The 15,596-nt window shown below is 46.1% G+C and overlaps 1 protein-coding gene across 2 annotated transcripts; it reads right to left on the reverse strand.

Annotated features, from left to right (window-relative positions):
* Positions 1-1,058: 1,058 nt before the first annotated feature.
* PRKAB1 (protein kinase AMP-activated non-catalytic subunit beta 1) lies at positions 1,059-13,944 on the reverse strand. Of its 2 annotated transcripts, none has more exons than XM_017879063.1 (7): positions 13,292-13,944; positions 9,873-10,036; positions 8,294-8,387; positions 7,897-8,011; positions 5,669-5,802; positions 2,679-2,747; positions 1,059-2,433 (listed from the first exon to the last, which is right to left on the reverse strand). In XM_017879063.1, exons 1-7 carry the CDS (start codon positions 13,448-13,450, stop codon positions 2,356-2,358), a joined length of 813 nt encoding a protein of 270 aa, XP_017734552.1. In that variant the 5' UTR covers positions 13,451-13,944; the 3' UTR covers positions 1,059-2,355. The 2 variants fall into 2 exon arrangements, with proteins under 2 accessions (XP_017734552.1, XP_017734553.1); XM_017879064.1 differs by having other exon boundaries at positions 5,661-5,802.
* Positions 13,945-15,596: the final 1,652 nt, after the last annotated feature.

Genomic DNA, 15,596 nt, shown 5'->3' on the forward strand with positions numbered 1-15,596 from the left:
CTGGCCCTGCAATACTGATTTACATTTTAGTAATTTTTAGGCTTTAATTTGGCTCTATAAATTCACCTGTGTATCAGTTTCTAGAGGGAAAAATATATCTTCATTGAAAAGCAATTTGGGTTAAGCTTTAACTGTAAGTCCTCACCCATAAAGGAAATGCTAATGAAGAAAGGATTACTTGGTCATAGGACACAATTTGACATATGGTTTTGCCCCTGCGATTTGGGCAAAACAAGGTCTCCTTTTCCACCTTTGTAAAATCACCATTAACTTGTTAGCTTCTTGGGTATGCAGGCTTTCACTTGGTGGACAGCCTTTCCGACTATCATGTGCTTTTTAAAGAAAATGAAATCCTTTGAATATGCACACACGTGTTGTCTCTGACCATATCCTCGTTTTGTGTCTCCTCCATCTCAGCAGTGACCTCACCTGGAAGTTCCCTGTGGCCCCAGTGCTTGGAGAGCTCACGGGGTGACTGGCTCCAGTACACTAGTCTTATTTTACATATCATTTTCAGCTTGGGTTTTCTGCACCAGTGGGTAGAGCTCATTAGCATGCTTTCCTGCTAAATTTAAAATGTTCCCTGATAACCTGAGAAGAAAAGGCTTAAAGGGACACCCATAACCTTCCACCTTTTTGGAGGAAGGACATAGCCTCTTTTAGTGGATGAAAACAGCTGACTCCACAGATGTCCTGGGATTTCACACACCAGGGTCACGATCCCAGGCTGTCCCGTAGGGCTTGTTTAGGAGCAAAAGGAAACAAACCCTGTAGCCTGGGGACACCACCCACTTGCCGAAGCCAGGGGCCTCTGCTGTTACCCTTCTTCAGCTTTCCCTTGTGACTCGAGCTGTTCAGAGGGGCTCAGTTATAGGGGTCCCTTAACAGGCTTCCAAACTGTGTGAATGGGTGGGTCACAGGAATGGTTCTCAGGCCTGGGCAGCTGGAGTAGCCCTGTCCGCTCAGAGCCACAAGAATGGTACTGAAACGCAACTCTGGAAGAGTTGCAGTCTCTTCTCCAAGGGACTGAATAAAATCAGAGCTCCTCCAGGCACATGTCCAATTACTTTTACAAAGTTTTATTGAAACTTGTACATCAAGGTGACAGTAATTCAGTTTTGAAAACAGTAACAAAAAAAGGGTACCCCCAAACTCAAGTATACCAAGTAAATACTGGAACCCAGGGAGCTCACTCCTCCCTCTCCCACCAGGAGCAAAGGGTGTAACAGGAGCTTCCGCTGACTCACAGGAACCTGGGATAGTGGGCACATCTGTGGCGACTCCTGGGAAACTGAGCTGCGTGTACAGAAGTCTGCTTTGGTCCAAAGGACATCTTCCTGACCCAAACTCCAAAGGCTGCTGTCAAGTTCTACATTCCTTTCAGCATCAGCAGCAGCAACTGCTGCCGTCTTGCTTGCTAACTAGGGGCAGAGGTCCTGAGCAAGGTGCCACGGGACCTTGTAAAATCACACTGTGTTGATTTTACAGGGAGGAGGGTAGAGTGCCTCAAGTTTTCACGGTTAACACCGTCATCTATTATGACTGAAATAAAAAGCTGGACGACCTGCCAGCTAACTGGTCGGTCCTCAGGATCATCCAGCTGAATGGAGAAATCCGGCAGCAGGTTGAGAGGTCTGTTCTGAGATTATTGCTGAGCAGAGTTCATATGACTTCTAGTCGTGGTGATTTAAAAAATTGCCTTAAGGCTGCACAGCCAGCCACCTCTGCTTACAAAGAGTACTTAGTGCACGCGACTGTAAGAAACAATCGTTAAAACTTCATCTAGAAATCAGACAGCTTCTAATTTCTATAGAAATGACACTTCCCTGGAGCCGAGAGACAATCTATTGCTGATTTTGAAGGAGAGGCAAGACCAACACTGTACTTAGTTCCACAGCCAGGCCTCAACACGGACAAGTGGCTGTCCTTAAAAACACATAGACGACTGGAAACGATGTGTGGCTTCAGTCCCTGTTTCCCAGAATTTTACTGGCAAAGGAGTTAGCGTTCATTTTTGGCTTAAGAAGAATTGAGAATGCGGGTTTAGAGCTGCACCTGGCCTCATGCACCGAGGGGCCAGGGCTGCAGATACTCTGCCGCCCCTCCCTCTTTTCTTGGCCTTGATGAGTCCCCGAGGCTCAAAGCCATGGGGGTGCTAGGAGGACTGTCACAGACCGAGGTGCTGCAGGAGCTGCTCTGCCTGGACAAACCTTCAAGGAGGACCAGGGCAAGTATGAAATGTGTTCTGAAGAGTGTGAAATGAGCAATGTACAGTCCGTCCCCTCTTCGGGAAAGCATGCACGTGTGGAGCCTGGCGGTGCACTGTCTCCTGGGCCACCATCGGCCCCCAGCTCTTCATATGGGCTTGTATAACAAGGTGGTGACATACTTCTTCTTGTACCGGTGGGTTGCGCTGAGCACCATCACGCCATCCTAAGAACAAGGTGGACATGATCAAAGGCTGGACTAAGGGGCTCAAGCCTCAGAGTACATGAGAATCATTAAGGGCTTCCTAAAACCACAAATTCCTGGGCCATCTTCAGAAACTGAGCCTGAGGGCCTGTGTCAGACCCTGGAAGCTGCCCTTTCAGTCACTCCCACCAGGTCATTCCACTGCTGGGGGTCCACAGAGCACACACTGGGCAACACAGCTCTCACGGGGACAGACATGTCATTACCTTGATAGACAGCGCGTACAGGTGGTTCAGCATGACATGATTGGGCTCAGGGAGCAAAGCTGGATCACACTGTGAGGGAACAAAGGCAGCGGTGAGCATTTGGGATTTGGAAACCAAGATTCTCCCCTTTACTTCACAGTGACAGATATCAAAGGACAGGAGGTGGCGCTCAGGCCGACCTCTCCTCCCAAGTCAGGCAGTGCAAGGGCTTGTCCAAGATGACAGGTGAGATGAAGGTCATACCTTCTGACCTGAAGGGAGCTCCCTGCATGCCTGCTGGAGGCATCGGTGTGTGTCTCTGGCCAGGCATTTACCCCGGCCTCTTTGAAGTATAGGCCACGGCCCTGTCCTCTTATGGAGGGAGGGGCAGGAAGAAAGTGGCTGTCTGTTGAAAGAACTTTCAGAGAACACAGGAAGAGACCGTCTGCACTAAACGCTCCTGAGCAATGGATTCGAAACTTGCATCTGTAAGACTCAGACAATAACCTGAAGAATGAAACGGATACCTGGGCAAGAAACCACTACTCTGGAAAAGTTCCCACCGGGCTGGCACTCAGAACTGCCCGCCGCACCTTCCTATGTTTTAAGAGAAGCCAGAAACTGGGATTTATTTTTTCACTGTATACCCCCAACTTTTATAAATGCAATTCAAAAGGAAAAAAGTGTAAAACAACTGCTGTAGGCTTAGGATCCCAGAGGCTGGGCCAATCATTATGTCAACAAATACTCAGCAAGCTCCTGCTGGGAGGCCGTTCAGGGTGGCTGCTGAGAGCACCAACTACCGGCCAGCCTGATGTGAATGCTGGCTCAGCCAGTTACTGTGTGAACTTGAGGTGTTTTTAAAAAAATTAATCAATTTCAAAGATTGACAGATAAAATTATGTATATTTACCATGTACAATATGTTGTTTTGAAATATGGATATGTTGTAGAATGGCTAAATCAAGCTCATTAACACACGCATAACATGCTTACCATTTTTTTGTGGTGAGAACACTTAAAAGCTACTTTTAGTGCAGTGCTGATGGGCATGTAAATTAGTACAACCATTATGGAAAATGGTATGAAGGTTCCTCAAAAATCATAACTAAAATTACCACATGATCTAGCAATCCCACTACAGGGTAGATACTCCAAGGAAATGAAATCAGCATGTCAGAGATATCTGTACTCCCACGTTCACTGCAGCTCTATTCATAATAGCCAAGACGTGGAATCAACGTAGGTGTCCACCAGTGGAGGAATGGGTAAAGAAATGAGGTGCCGATACACAATGGAGTACGGCTGAGCCTTAAAGGAATCCTGTCATTTGTGACAGCATGGATAAACCTGGAGGACATTAAGTGAAGTAAGCCAGGCACAGAAAGACAAATCCCATACGATGTCACTTATGTGGAATCCAAGAAAGTCAAATTCACAGAAGTAGAGAGTGGAGTGGTGGCTGCCAGCAGCTAGGAGTGGCGGGGGTAGGGAGATGCTGGTCAAAGAATATAACATTTCAGTTAGACAGGAGGAATAAGTTCAAGAGATCGTCTGTGCAACATGGTGACTATTAATAACCATGTATTACATTCCTGAAAATCTCTGAGAGAGTAGATTGTAAGTGTTCTCCCTACTTCTCTGTGCTTGTTTCCCCATCCCTAAAATGGGGGTAATAACAGCACCTACTTCACATGGTTGTTGTGAGGCTTAAATACATGAAAAGCACTTAAGATTAGTTTGGGGCAAAATAAATGTTAACCCTTTAGTAATGACAACTGTAACCACAGTTTACATTAGAGCTTGGTGCTACCTTGGACAGACGGGTCCTGACATTCTCATATTCCCAGCCCCCTGGGCCACTCTCAGCTGGTCTATTCCCAGCAGCAGTCTCCATCAGAGAAGATGGCTAGTGATGCCTCCCTTTTCTAGAAAAAACAAAACCTTACTAGCTTAGGAGGGCACTGAAAGTCATCTAACCCACCAACCTTTGTAAAGTTAGAGCTAAGGGAAGCAGTGTCGACTAAGTGCTTCTAAGGCAGAAGCTACATGTCCTTGAAACTCTTCACCTGTGGCCTATTTGTGACTGTTGCCAACTCAGTGCTGGAAAGACGGTGGGTCCTGCTTACCACTGGCCTCTTCTGGGCCTATACCAGGATGGCCACCCAGCTGCAGGGGCACTCTCAGCACAGGAGGTGACCTGAGAAAGGCAAGTCCTGTTGGAGTAGGGTAACAAGCACTGAGACCCTGTCCTGGCAGCCCGGCAGGGACCGCTGTAGGACGCCCGCACGTGTACACGTTCCTTCCTCATCCCGGCACACGTGCCCTCCACTTCAGGGTGGGGTGTTCAGTAGCAGCATGGTCACTTTAAGCGCCTCATAAACAGTGTCTCTGATGAGGTAGCTTGGGTCAAGCTGAATTCCTGGATTCCCAAGAATTATGGCTGTGCCATACATTCCAGAGCTAGGTGGACTGGGCAGGCAATCCAGGTTAGATGGGACAGAAAACAGAATCGCAACAGAATTGGCTGTTCTTCAGGATCCAGGATGACACACACTTCTTTTCCGCAGGTGATAATTTCCCGGAGGAGAAATGTGTGTTACCCAGATATCCCAAATTTTGATCCAGGAGTACAGATATTTCTAAAAGCAATTTAATGATTAAAACTAGATTCTAAAATGTGGGGGCCAGAGCATGAGTTCCAGTATGTAGCTTACTAAGGGATGGTATTACAGTTTGTCGTGAAATTTAAATGGAACAGGGCTCAGGCTGAAGCAGGAGTGAAGGACAAGGAAGAAAAGCGCAGAAAGGCTTTGTAAGACGAGGCGGCGGAGTCCACACTCGGAAACTCTTGCTATCAGCCCATCCCCACAGCAGGGGTGAACGGCACAGTTCACACGAGGAGGACACTGAGCTTGCTCACCTGCTGCTTTGCAAAAAGTGGACACAGGAAAGAAAGCAACTGAACATGACCTATGGAGGACGGTCCAGGCAGACGCCCACCTACTTACGGAAATCCCTGTGTCCTTGTTCAGGATGACCTGGAGGAGATGCGGGGGGAGAATGGGTGGCGCCCGAAAGCGCTCTTCGGGTTTGCAGACATAGGGCTCCTGATGGTAGGGTCCCGGCGGGGAGCTGGACAGCTCTGTTGGGAGATGGTAACAGGACATTTACTTGGAAAATCAGACAGTCTAGCAGCAGCCTTATTTATGTTGTCATCATCTCGTCTTCCTTGTCTCTTGTTCCCTCAATGCAGATTTACGTTCTTTTGAAGGATGCACTGGTTCCAAGAGTGCAGAACAGAGAGGAGAAAACCCTTTTGGAATGTGGGTGACTGGCATACAACTCAGTAGTCAACTCACACGCCCCAGTGGAAGACGTGGCCCAACCACTGAGTCTGGGTCAGATCCCAAGGAGGCTGTTCTCGATAACTTAATCCCACACGCACGGCAGAGTAATACTTTCTTCTCCCTTCAGGCTGGGCTGGCAAAACCACAAACAAGCTGGAGGCTAAGTGAGGATTAAGTGGCTAAGTCCAAGTTATGGGCACCGCCAGCCGCAATACAACGGAAGATAAGGCAGTCTGTTTAGACAGAGGCAGTGGAGAAAACAGGTTAAACGAGCCATATTTCAAAATGCGGGGGGGAGCTGAAAGCCCAATTTCTAACGGCTCTTTAACTCCATTACACTCGAGTTCCTTCCAAACTCTTGCTTGAGTATCTGGATTATTCAGATACACTGAGAAGCTTCTACAAGAGCAAGATTTCATAATGCTAGAACAGCTGGATAGTGACGTTTGGCCAGCTGGAAGGTACCAAGCCATCATCCAAAGAATGCATGGGATGATTCTGGTCGCCAGATCCTGGGGCTGGTCCAGAGAAAATCTGCTATGCCCCAGCTCTGCCAATTCCCTCAATGTCATTTTTTAGAGGACAAGCCCCTTTTATGTGACCCAACTATATTACAGCAAGAAATTGAGAAAAGCATTAAGTGCAGAAAACTGAGCCATAAGGAGTAAATAACATTTTGAGGAAGTAAGTGTCGAAATAGAAGTCTGTAGAGAATGTGGAATTAGCTTCCTGTCAGTGAGGGGTCCATTTTCTTTCCCTAGGTGGAAACTTGACTAGAAAGCTTGTAAGTGGCCTAAAATTACATGTACCAGTAAGTTACACATTTTGGAGGATATCTGGGCACACTTCCTCTATTCCCTGATTCCCAACTATCTGCAAAAAAACTACATTATCTCTACAAGCCTAATTATCCAGATAAAAGCATACTGAATTTGATTTCCAAGTCCTGCTCAACAAACTGTCACCCACAGTGAGCCCACTGTGGTCATTTTACCACTGTGATTTCTGAACTGGTAATGAGAAATCCTGGTGGCAGAACTTCCGGGCCCAACTAGACAATGACGAAGAACTGTCAGCTGAACGGAATCTGTTTTCTTAGTGCGCCAGATGTTCTTCTGGGGCATCTTTCCGCTGCCTCCCTCAGGGTCCAGGAATTGTTAAGCCCCTGCCTCCAAGAAGGGGAAGTGTGGTTGGCACCAACACCTCAGATCACAACCCTCCTCCCCCTGAACTGTACGAATCATGTTCTACCAGGTAGTTTCTTCCTGTGGGGCTTGGATGGAAAGCAATTTACAAAAACCTCGATGCCTGAAACGCTCTTAGAAGATGGGGAAGTTTTACTGGGTCTGTATTTCTGTACCAAATAGCTTCCCATCAAGGAGAGCTGCACTGTGCAGGCTGTTTCCCGTGGGGAGCCGCCTCCTCCCCGAAGGGATTCTGACAAGGTACCAATGTACCACACAAGTGACCACTAAGGTCACTGAGGTGTCCCTTTACCACCGTCAGGCTGAAATGCTTCAGGCACCACAAGTGGGATGAGACACAGGCTTCCCCAGCCCTGGACTGTCACTGACTCAGTGCGACCCTCCAGGGCCTCTTCAGCCCTGCCCTTGGCACGAGATCAACCTATGGTTCCATTTCCGCTGTCTGCTTTCTGTGGCCAAGGAGACCTACTGAATACCTGAGACCAGGGAAATGACTTATAGCTCTCTTAGGGCTAAATTTCAACAACCTGACAGTTAGGAATTAAGTTCTGTGGCCTTTAAGGGGGGAGCCACAAACGCCTATCTGGGCAGCTTCAGCTCAAGAGAGGCAAGAGAAACAAGAGTATTTCTAGACTGTACAGCCCCCACCTGCACGCATGTGGTATAAAATAACTGTGTTCATACCAGATACATCGGAGCACTTTTGGGAATCCACCATTAAAGCATCAAACACTTCAAAGTCAGTTTTCTTCACTTGAATGATGTTGTTAACTGTGCCAAGCTGGCTGGTTACTATGGGCTGGGAAGAGACAGACAGGCAGAAATCATAACGTGGAAGGTCTGCGGAGTTATTCTTCAGAGGACTTGGAGCTCCTGGCTGGAACGCCTCATCTCCTGGCTAGCCACCCTGCTCATCTTGGTCAAGGATGCCAACTATCTGACAGTTACTGCTGCTATCCAGCTCTGCCACACACAGGAACTTTTACTAGCTCGGCAAAGGGACCTGGCGGCAATCCCTTGGGAAGGTGATTTGTTTGGATTGTGCGGGCGCCCAGAGGACCAGAGGTGGGAGGAAGAGTACCTCGGAAGGGTCGTGGGTCCACTGACCATCCACAAAGAACTTGTACTGATGCTCTCCTTCCGGCAGATCCAGGATGGCTACAAAGTTATTGTGGCTGCGAGGAAAAAGGAAGCAGAAGAATTCAGTGGGGTGGGCTGCCTCCTGAGCTTACTTGCCAAACCAGCTACAGAACAAAACGTTTCCACATAAAACCAAGAGTTCAGCTGCAGGAGAACAAACATGTTTAGCCCATTTAGACAATTCAGCATAATGATCTCAATCTGGAAAGGCTATAAGGAAGCAGCAGTGTGACACACTTTCCTGAAAACTCACCTTGCTCAGATACCAGGAAACCACATCCCTAACGTTAAAAGGTCAACAGTCAGGCATTTGTGCTTCTCAAGCTAGAAAGGCTCCTGGATGCCAAGGAGGATAACACCACAAGATAAACAGCAAGCTGCCTCATTTACCCTTTGTCACTTTGCCTTGGGCAGGAGAAGGGATCAACTGAATAGGAAGCTCACATGTTCTCTAAAGAGACTTACCTAACAACTAAAACCACACTCTGGAAGAGTCCTTTCATTGGGTTGTTTTGTCCTGACTTGAACTGACTTGTGACTGCTGTGCTGAGTGGCTCCCTCCTTCTCCAATGGAACCGCTGGAAAGCAGGCAGCCCCTGACAACAGGCCTGACACTTTCTCCCTCATTTCATCAGGAATACTCACTAAAGGTGTTCTCCCACTGACACCTTAAGACAGAAGTCCATGCTGGGGTTCCTGATAAAACGTCTTACTATAATCCTTGCTAATGATGCCTACGTAGTATGTATTTTTTTCTTTTTGGAGACAAAGTCTTGCTCTGTTGTCCAGGCTGGAGTGCAGTGCTGCAACCACTGCTCATTACAGTACTGACCCCTCAGGCTCAAACAATCCTCCCATCTCAGCCTCCTGAGTAGCTGGGGCTACAGGTGCACACTACCATGCCCAGCCAATTTTTATTTTTTTTGTAGAAATGGGGGTCTCACTATGTTGCCCAGGCTGGTCTTGAACTCCTAGCCTCAAGCAATCCTCCTGCCTCAGCCTCCAAAAGTGCTGGGATTATAGGCATGAGCCACCACACCCAGCCAACATGTACTTTTCAAACAAAGTATTACACAGAGTCAAAGTTAGATGAACCCTCAGAGATCATCTGGTCCAATATTCCCTCTTTACAGAAAGGAACGCTGAGGCTCAGGTGTTAGGCCATGTCAGCATGGCCAATGTGGGCTCAAATGTGGGTTTCTAAGATTCCCAGGCCAGTGCCCCCTTACTGCATTAAGAATAGATTTTTGTGTTTCTGTGGAAAAGTCCTGACTGAACAGATAGGTGAGGATCTGAAGTGAAAGATGTCTGTGAAACAGAAATAGTCTCTTTCTTCTGTACTCTAAAGCTAGAGACCACTAAGGTTTAACATTTGAACCTTAAGACTTATTAAGCAAAATTATTTTTCCACTAGCCATCCATTTTATAGAAACATCCGTTTCCTATTCTCCCACAGAGATGTTTCAGAAAGAAGAGAATTTATGTTAAGACAAATAAGTGAACACTCCCCAGGCAATTACCTTCTGGTGAGGGGAAGTTTACTCCAGTTGTTAAAAGACCCAGATAAGTAAACTTCCTTTCCGCCCCCCGTCCACCGAAACACAGTTGGCCGAGCCTGGGCGGGGGCTTTATCATTCACTTCCAGATCATGCTGCCAGGCCAGGAATTCCTCCTTCTCCGGTGCCTAGAAGCAGAGCAGTTTACTCAGAAAGCCATAAGCGAGCTCCCTACAACAGACAATACTGACAATTTATTCTAAAGAGGCAGCTGTTACTACCTAGGTTCATAGGATTGGAAACTTACTAGTGGTGCCTCAGTTTCCCTGCCTGCAAAACAGAAATATATTTTTTAAGGTTGTGGTGAAGACTGAGACAGTCCATGTAAGTGCTCTGCATAGTGTCTGACACAGTGAGTGCTTACTAATTAGCTTTGTTGTCATTAAAGAGGTTGATATCAAAATTCTAGGAGATGCTATAAAACCCACTTGGAAGGGGCAACTATGAATCCAAGACTAGCTTAATAAATGTCATGTTCCTTCCTTAATTAAGCAAGATCTGAAGTACACTCATGTGCACGATGTCTTAGTCAACGCTGGACTGTATACATGGTGGTCCCATAAGATTATACCATATTTTTGTTGTATCTTTTCTATGTTTAGATATATTTAAATACACAATTCCTTAAATACACTTGTGGAATACGTGTCTACAGTATTCAGCAGAATAACATTCTATACAGGTTTACAGCCCATGAGCAATAGGTTACACCGTATAGACTAGGTGATATGGTTTGGCTCCTCGTCCCCACCCAAATCTCACCTTGAATTGTAATCCCCATAATGCCCACGTGTCAAGGGCAGGGCCCGGTGGAGGTAATCGATCATGGGGGCGGTTCCCCCCATGCTGTTCTCTGACAGTGAGTGAATCTCATGAGATCTGATGGTTTTATAAGCGTCTGGCATTTCCCCTGCTTGCTCTCATTCTCTCTTCTGCTGCCCTGTGAAGAGGTGCCTTTTACCATGATTTTAAGTTTCCTAAGGCCTGCCCAGCTATGAGGAACTGAGTCAATTAAACTTCTTTTCTTTATAAATTACCCAGTCTCGGGTATGTCTACATAGCAGCATGAGAATGGACTAGCAGACTAGGTTTGTGTAAGTACACTCTACGATGTTCACACAATGATAAAATCACCTAATGATGTATTTCTCAGAACATGTTCCTGTCATTAAGTGATGTATGACTGTACATGAAAATTTAAGAGGAACAATTCTAGAACTGTCAACCTGAAAATGGGCAAATTCAGATTTTGAGGATGGGGAAAAACTGCTCACAAAGTTCTGTCTAGGGACTGGGGAATAAAGCAAGACAAAGACTGAACCCTCATTAGGATAAATGATAACCTCCAGTGTGGTAAGTTCCATATAACGGAGGTATTCCAGAATAAGAAACTCATCCAACTCTACCTGGATGACATATGTAGTCATGCACCTTTTAGATTTTTTTCCTAGTCAGGAGCCAAAGACTTAAAAAGAGCAGAGGGTTCTGGCTGGAAAAGACTCCTTAGGGAGTTAAGCAGGCTTCTAGCCCCTTCATTTAAAATACCTCAGCTTATCCAAATGATGCCTGCATTCTCTGAATTCTAACATGATCTACTTATTAAATAACAGACTGGAATCACTTCACACTAAGAATAACTATACCCAAAATAGCACACGAGTGTAATTAAAAGAATTCACGACTTTTTGGTATCTGGGGATTTCAGTAACTTCTAATGAAGCGAGAACGGACGCTGCTTGAAATCATTCCCCATAGATTACGTGTGTGCTCAACATTTCCTGGAGGAGTTTTGGAATAGTAAAAGAACAAATACTTCTTGAAGAAAGTAGTTTTGATTCTTTTGGTGTCTTAAATAGCCTTCTTGGGACCAGGGACCAAAATTACTTCCTGGGGAAAGGATGTCAAGTCATTAGAGAAACATGATTCTAAAGTTCACTTTGGACACAGCTCTTTAAGAATGCAACAAATTCAGAAAGCAAGTTCAAACCGCAGGTTGCAGGCCCACATAAAAGCAGGCTCCTTGTAGTTAGGCTCGAAACAGATCCAAAAGGTGTGAGATGTGATCACCTCGCTCAACATGAGGACAAACACAGATGGAATGAGTTGCCAGGCAATTAAATGGATGATGATTAACATGAAATTGGATACTAACAGGTATGTTGGGCAGAGGGCAGCTTTATCTTTCCTAAACCTACTTTGTTCCTTGAAACAATTAGTTCCTTTCGGACATAACACATAAATACCATAAAGTGTCCTTGGACTGAACCCTGAGGCTGGAAATATCCACCATATGAAGGTGGTTAACAGGAGTGTGGCTGAAGCAGGAGTCAAGTCACCTGAGCTTTTGATGAATTTAAACAGGCTGCAGCAGGAAGAAAAATGTTTTCACTGGCCTACTTAAGCGCGATTAAGTCATATTTAAACAACACTAGAGGGAAGTTCAGTAGCTGCTGGCTGCCTCCTTCAAACAGACCCTTACTACCCACTGACCTCTATAAGTCCAAAGACTTTTCTATGTACGCTTTAAAAAAAAAAGCAGGGTGAGGCTGGGCGTGGTGGCTAATGCTTGTAATCCCAGCACTTTCGGCGGCCCACGCGGGAGGATCGCTTGAGGTCAAGAGTTCAAGACCAACCTGGGCAACATGGTGAAACCGAACCTCTACCAGAAATACACAAAATTAGCCGGGCATGGTGGCGCACGCCTGTAGTCCCAGCTACTCGGGAGGCTGAGGCAGGATGGCTTGAGCCCAGGAGACGAAGGTTGCAGTGCGCCGAGATTGTGCTACTGCCCTCCAGCCTGGGCAAGAGAGCGAGACTCCGTCTCAAAAAAAATAAATAAATAAAAAATAAGTAGGATGAATCAAGTGTTGGGCAGAACTAAACACCTCTGGCAACCGCCGTCAGCTGTTCCGCTCAACTTTCAGCTTGTATATGTACCTGGTTTGCCTCCAAAATGGATAACAAACTCCCAAACTAACTTTTACAAAAGCTCCAGTTTGTGTAAAGGTGAGGGAATTTGTCTCAAAGCAGTGAAATTAATTACACCTAAGAGATAAACCAGAAGCTGGGTTCAATTACTGTTAGCTCGACTCTGAATTAATTAACAATTTGAAACTGTCCCAGAGCTGCTTTCTCCTTAATGATGTTAAACAAAGTGAGTGCCTCCTCCCTCAGGGTGACTTTCTCATATTGGTAATTAGACTTAGGTTCTTGGACCGCTAAGAGGACTCTTACAGGACCATCTGGCTTTTAAGTTCACCGGGTAATGTACCACCTCCCTCCCCGTTCTGGTGGTTTTCGAAAAGATGTGACAGTAATCTAGTGGAGGGTTTCTCTCCTCAACATTAGTCAAGGGGAATCGGATTCCTGCACACCGCTCGCACCTTGATTTCCTCGGAGTGGAAGAGGTCGGCGTCTTCGGGGCTGTCCATCAGGATCTTGGGCCTGTCCCCGTCCTTGGTGCCCCCGGAGCTGTCCCTCCGGGGCGTCTTATGGCCACCATGCCGCTCCAGCGCGGCGCGCTCACTGCTCGTGTTGCCCATGATGGGGGTCTGCGGGGACACTAGGAAGCCGGACGGATCCTCACTGCAGGAAAGGGACCCTGTGCAAGGGACTCCTGGAACCGCGGGTCCCAAGGAGCCTGCGGAAGGGAATCGGAGCGCCGGGATACTACGCCCCTCGGGCTCGGGCCGGGAGCCGGTTCTAGCCGAGTCGGCAGCGTTGCCGAATTCTCGCAATGGCGCCTTACCCGCCCAGGCAAGCTGCGGCGAGAACGCAAGGAGCGCGAAAACAAACCGACACTTTCCCAACTGCTCCACCACCTCTCAGCGACTTCCGCTTCCGGCGACTCCTTAAGTCGGCCCGGCCTAGGGCGTGGAGGTGGCGGCGGCCGGCTAAACGCGCGAGGCTATCTAGATTCCATTTCCGCTTCCGGTCTTGAGCGGTGCGGTAACAGGTGCCCCGAGGCTGTCTCTGCAGGCCTGGGAGCGCGCAGTCGCGGTCGGCAGCCGGCCGCTCAGGGCCCGGCCCAGAACGAGGCGCTGCCGAGTGCCGGCAGAGGGCACCCCAGCGCGCCGGCAACCTGAGCCGTTCAAGCGCTGGACTGAATAATGCCATTTAGATATCTTTGCCCACTTCTAGTTGATTCTACACTCTACAGCCAGAGGGATCTTTCTAAAATGCAAATCTGATTCAGAAACTCCTCTTCTTAAAGCCCTTTTAATGCACGCGCTCTCACGCTTTACAGTGCATTAGATTAACCTGGAGCGCTTGTTAAATGCAGCCCGCACTGCAGACCTGCAGAGAATCAAGAATTCTGAAGATTAGAGTCGGGGGTACAGGCAGTCTTGCAGGTATTTGAGAAAATGGCAGACCATAAGATCTCAGGAAATTTTTTATGTCTAGTAGGTTGGGGGTTGTAAAATGCTGGAGTTATTAGTATATTTTTATTGATTGTGCAATCTTTTGGTAGGTAATTTTGCAAGATATCTTGTAATCACTTCTGCAACATCCTTTTGCATAAGATGCATTAGCGTTTGTCATTTACTCTGGACAGTGCTTCAACAAGAAGTGCATACAAATACGGTAGTAAAATATTCTCATCTTCTCACTGTCAGTCATTGTCATATTTTGTGGGTTTTATGGTGTGTGAATATCTCAAAATACTTTGCATTTGCCAGGTCAGGTCATGCATTTCACACACTGAACTTTATTTAGTACCTAAAAAATTACCAGACATTGTGCTAAGGAAATGAGGAACACAAGATTACTAAGATAAGGTTTCTTGGAGGGAATTCGGCAGTATGCATCAAAATTAAAAAATGCACCTTCATTTTGACACACAATTTTACTCCTAGGAAACTTCTGCAGAAATACACACATGAAAATTATTTACAAGCATTAGTTACAAAATATTTACATGCAAAAATATATTCTAAGATGCACCTGTCTCCCACCATATCCTCATATATTTTAATTTCTGAAATTGGATGCTTTTTACAATCAATGGAATCTTAGACTTGGTGAAATAAGAAAATGAAAAACTACAAAATCCTAAAAGTTGTTCAGCAGGAGAATGGCAAAATGAACGGAATACATTCATTTTGTAGAATACCAAGCAACTTTTAAAGAGGAAGAAACAATTTTTAGGTCACTATGGGGAAGTGTCTATGATATTGCAAGGTCCAGAAGCAAGTGAGAGAATATGTTCAAGAGCATGAGCTCTGAATTCAGCCTGCCCGGGTTCAGATTCTGGCTTTACCGTTTAGTAGCTGTTACCTTAGTCTCTTTTGTGAAATGGGAATAAAAATAACACCTACTTTATAGGCTTGTTTTGTGAATTAATTGGAACGTGCATAAAAATGCTTAGCATAGCACTTGACTCTTAGTAAACACTCAATAACTGTTAGCACTTTTATTAGCACTATTAGGCTTGCAAATGGAAACTTCTGGAAGGTTATACAACACATTGTTAATAGTGGTCTTCTCTGGGGAGAGGAGGGAGATTGCAAATAGGAGTAGACAGAAAAGGGACTTTCACTTTTTCATTTATATAGGTCTGTATTTGAAAAATTTTCTACTGTGAGGATGTACTACTTTTTAATAAAAAAAAATAAGATATGGTTCCAGCCCCAAAGGAATTAATATAGTACAGGCTGGCACAGACCCACAGAAAAGCAATAATATAGA

Source organism: Rhinopithecus bieti, unplaced genomic scaffold (genome assembly GCF_001698545.2).
Source record: "Rhinopithecus bieti isolate Rb0 unplaced genomic scaffold, ASM169854v2 scaffold_11938, whole genome shotgun sequence".
NCBI classification, from domain to species: domain Eukaryota; kingdom Metazoa; phylum Chordata; class Mammalia; order Primates; family Cercopithecidae; genus Rhinopithecus; species Rhinopithecus bieti.

Excerpts from the sequence above, each read along its gene's own strand:
- PRKAB1 (XM_017879063.1), bottom strand. The coding sequence starts at position 13,450 with ATGGGCAACACGAGCAGTGAGCGCGCCGCGCTGGAGCGGCATGGTGGC. Across the intron at positions 8,012-8,293 it reads GGACCCACGACCCTTCCGAG|CCCATAGTAACCAGCCAGCT; the intron begins GTACTCTTCCTC and ends GTCTCTTCCCAG. Across the intron at positions 5,803-7,896 it reads AAAGTGCTCCGATGTATCTG|AGCTGTCCAGCTCCCCGCCG; the intron begins GTATGAACACAG and ends ATCTCCCAACAG.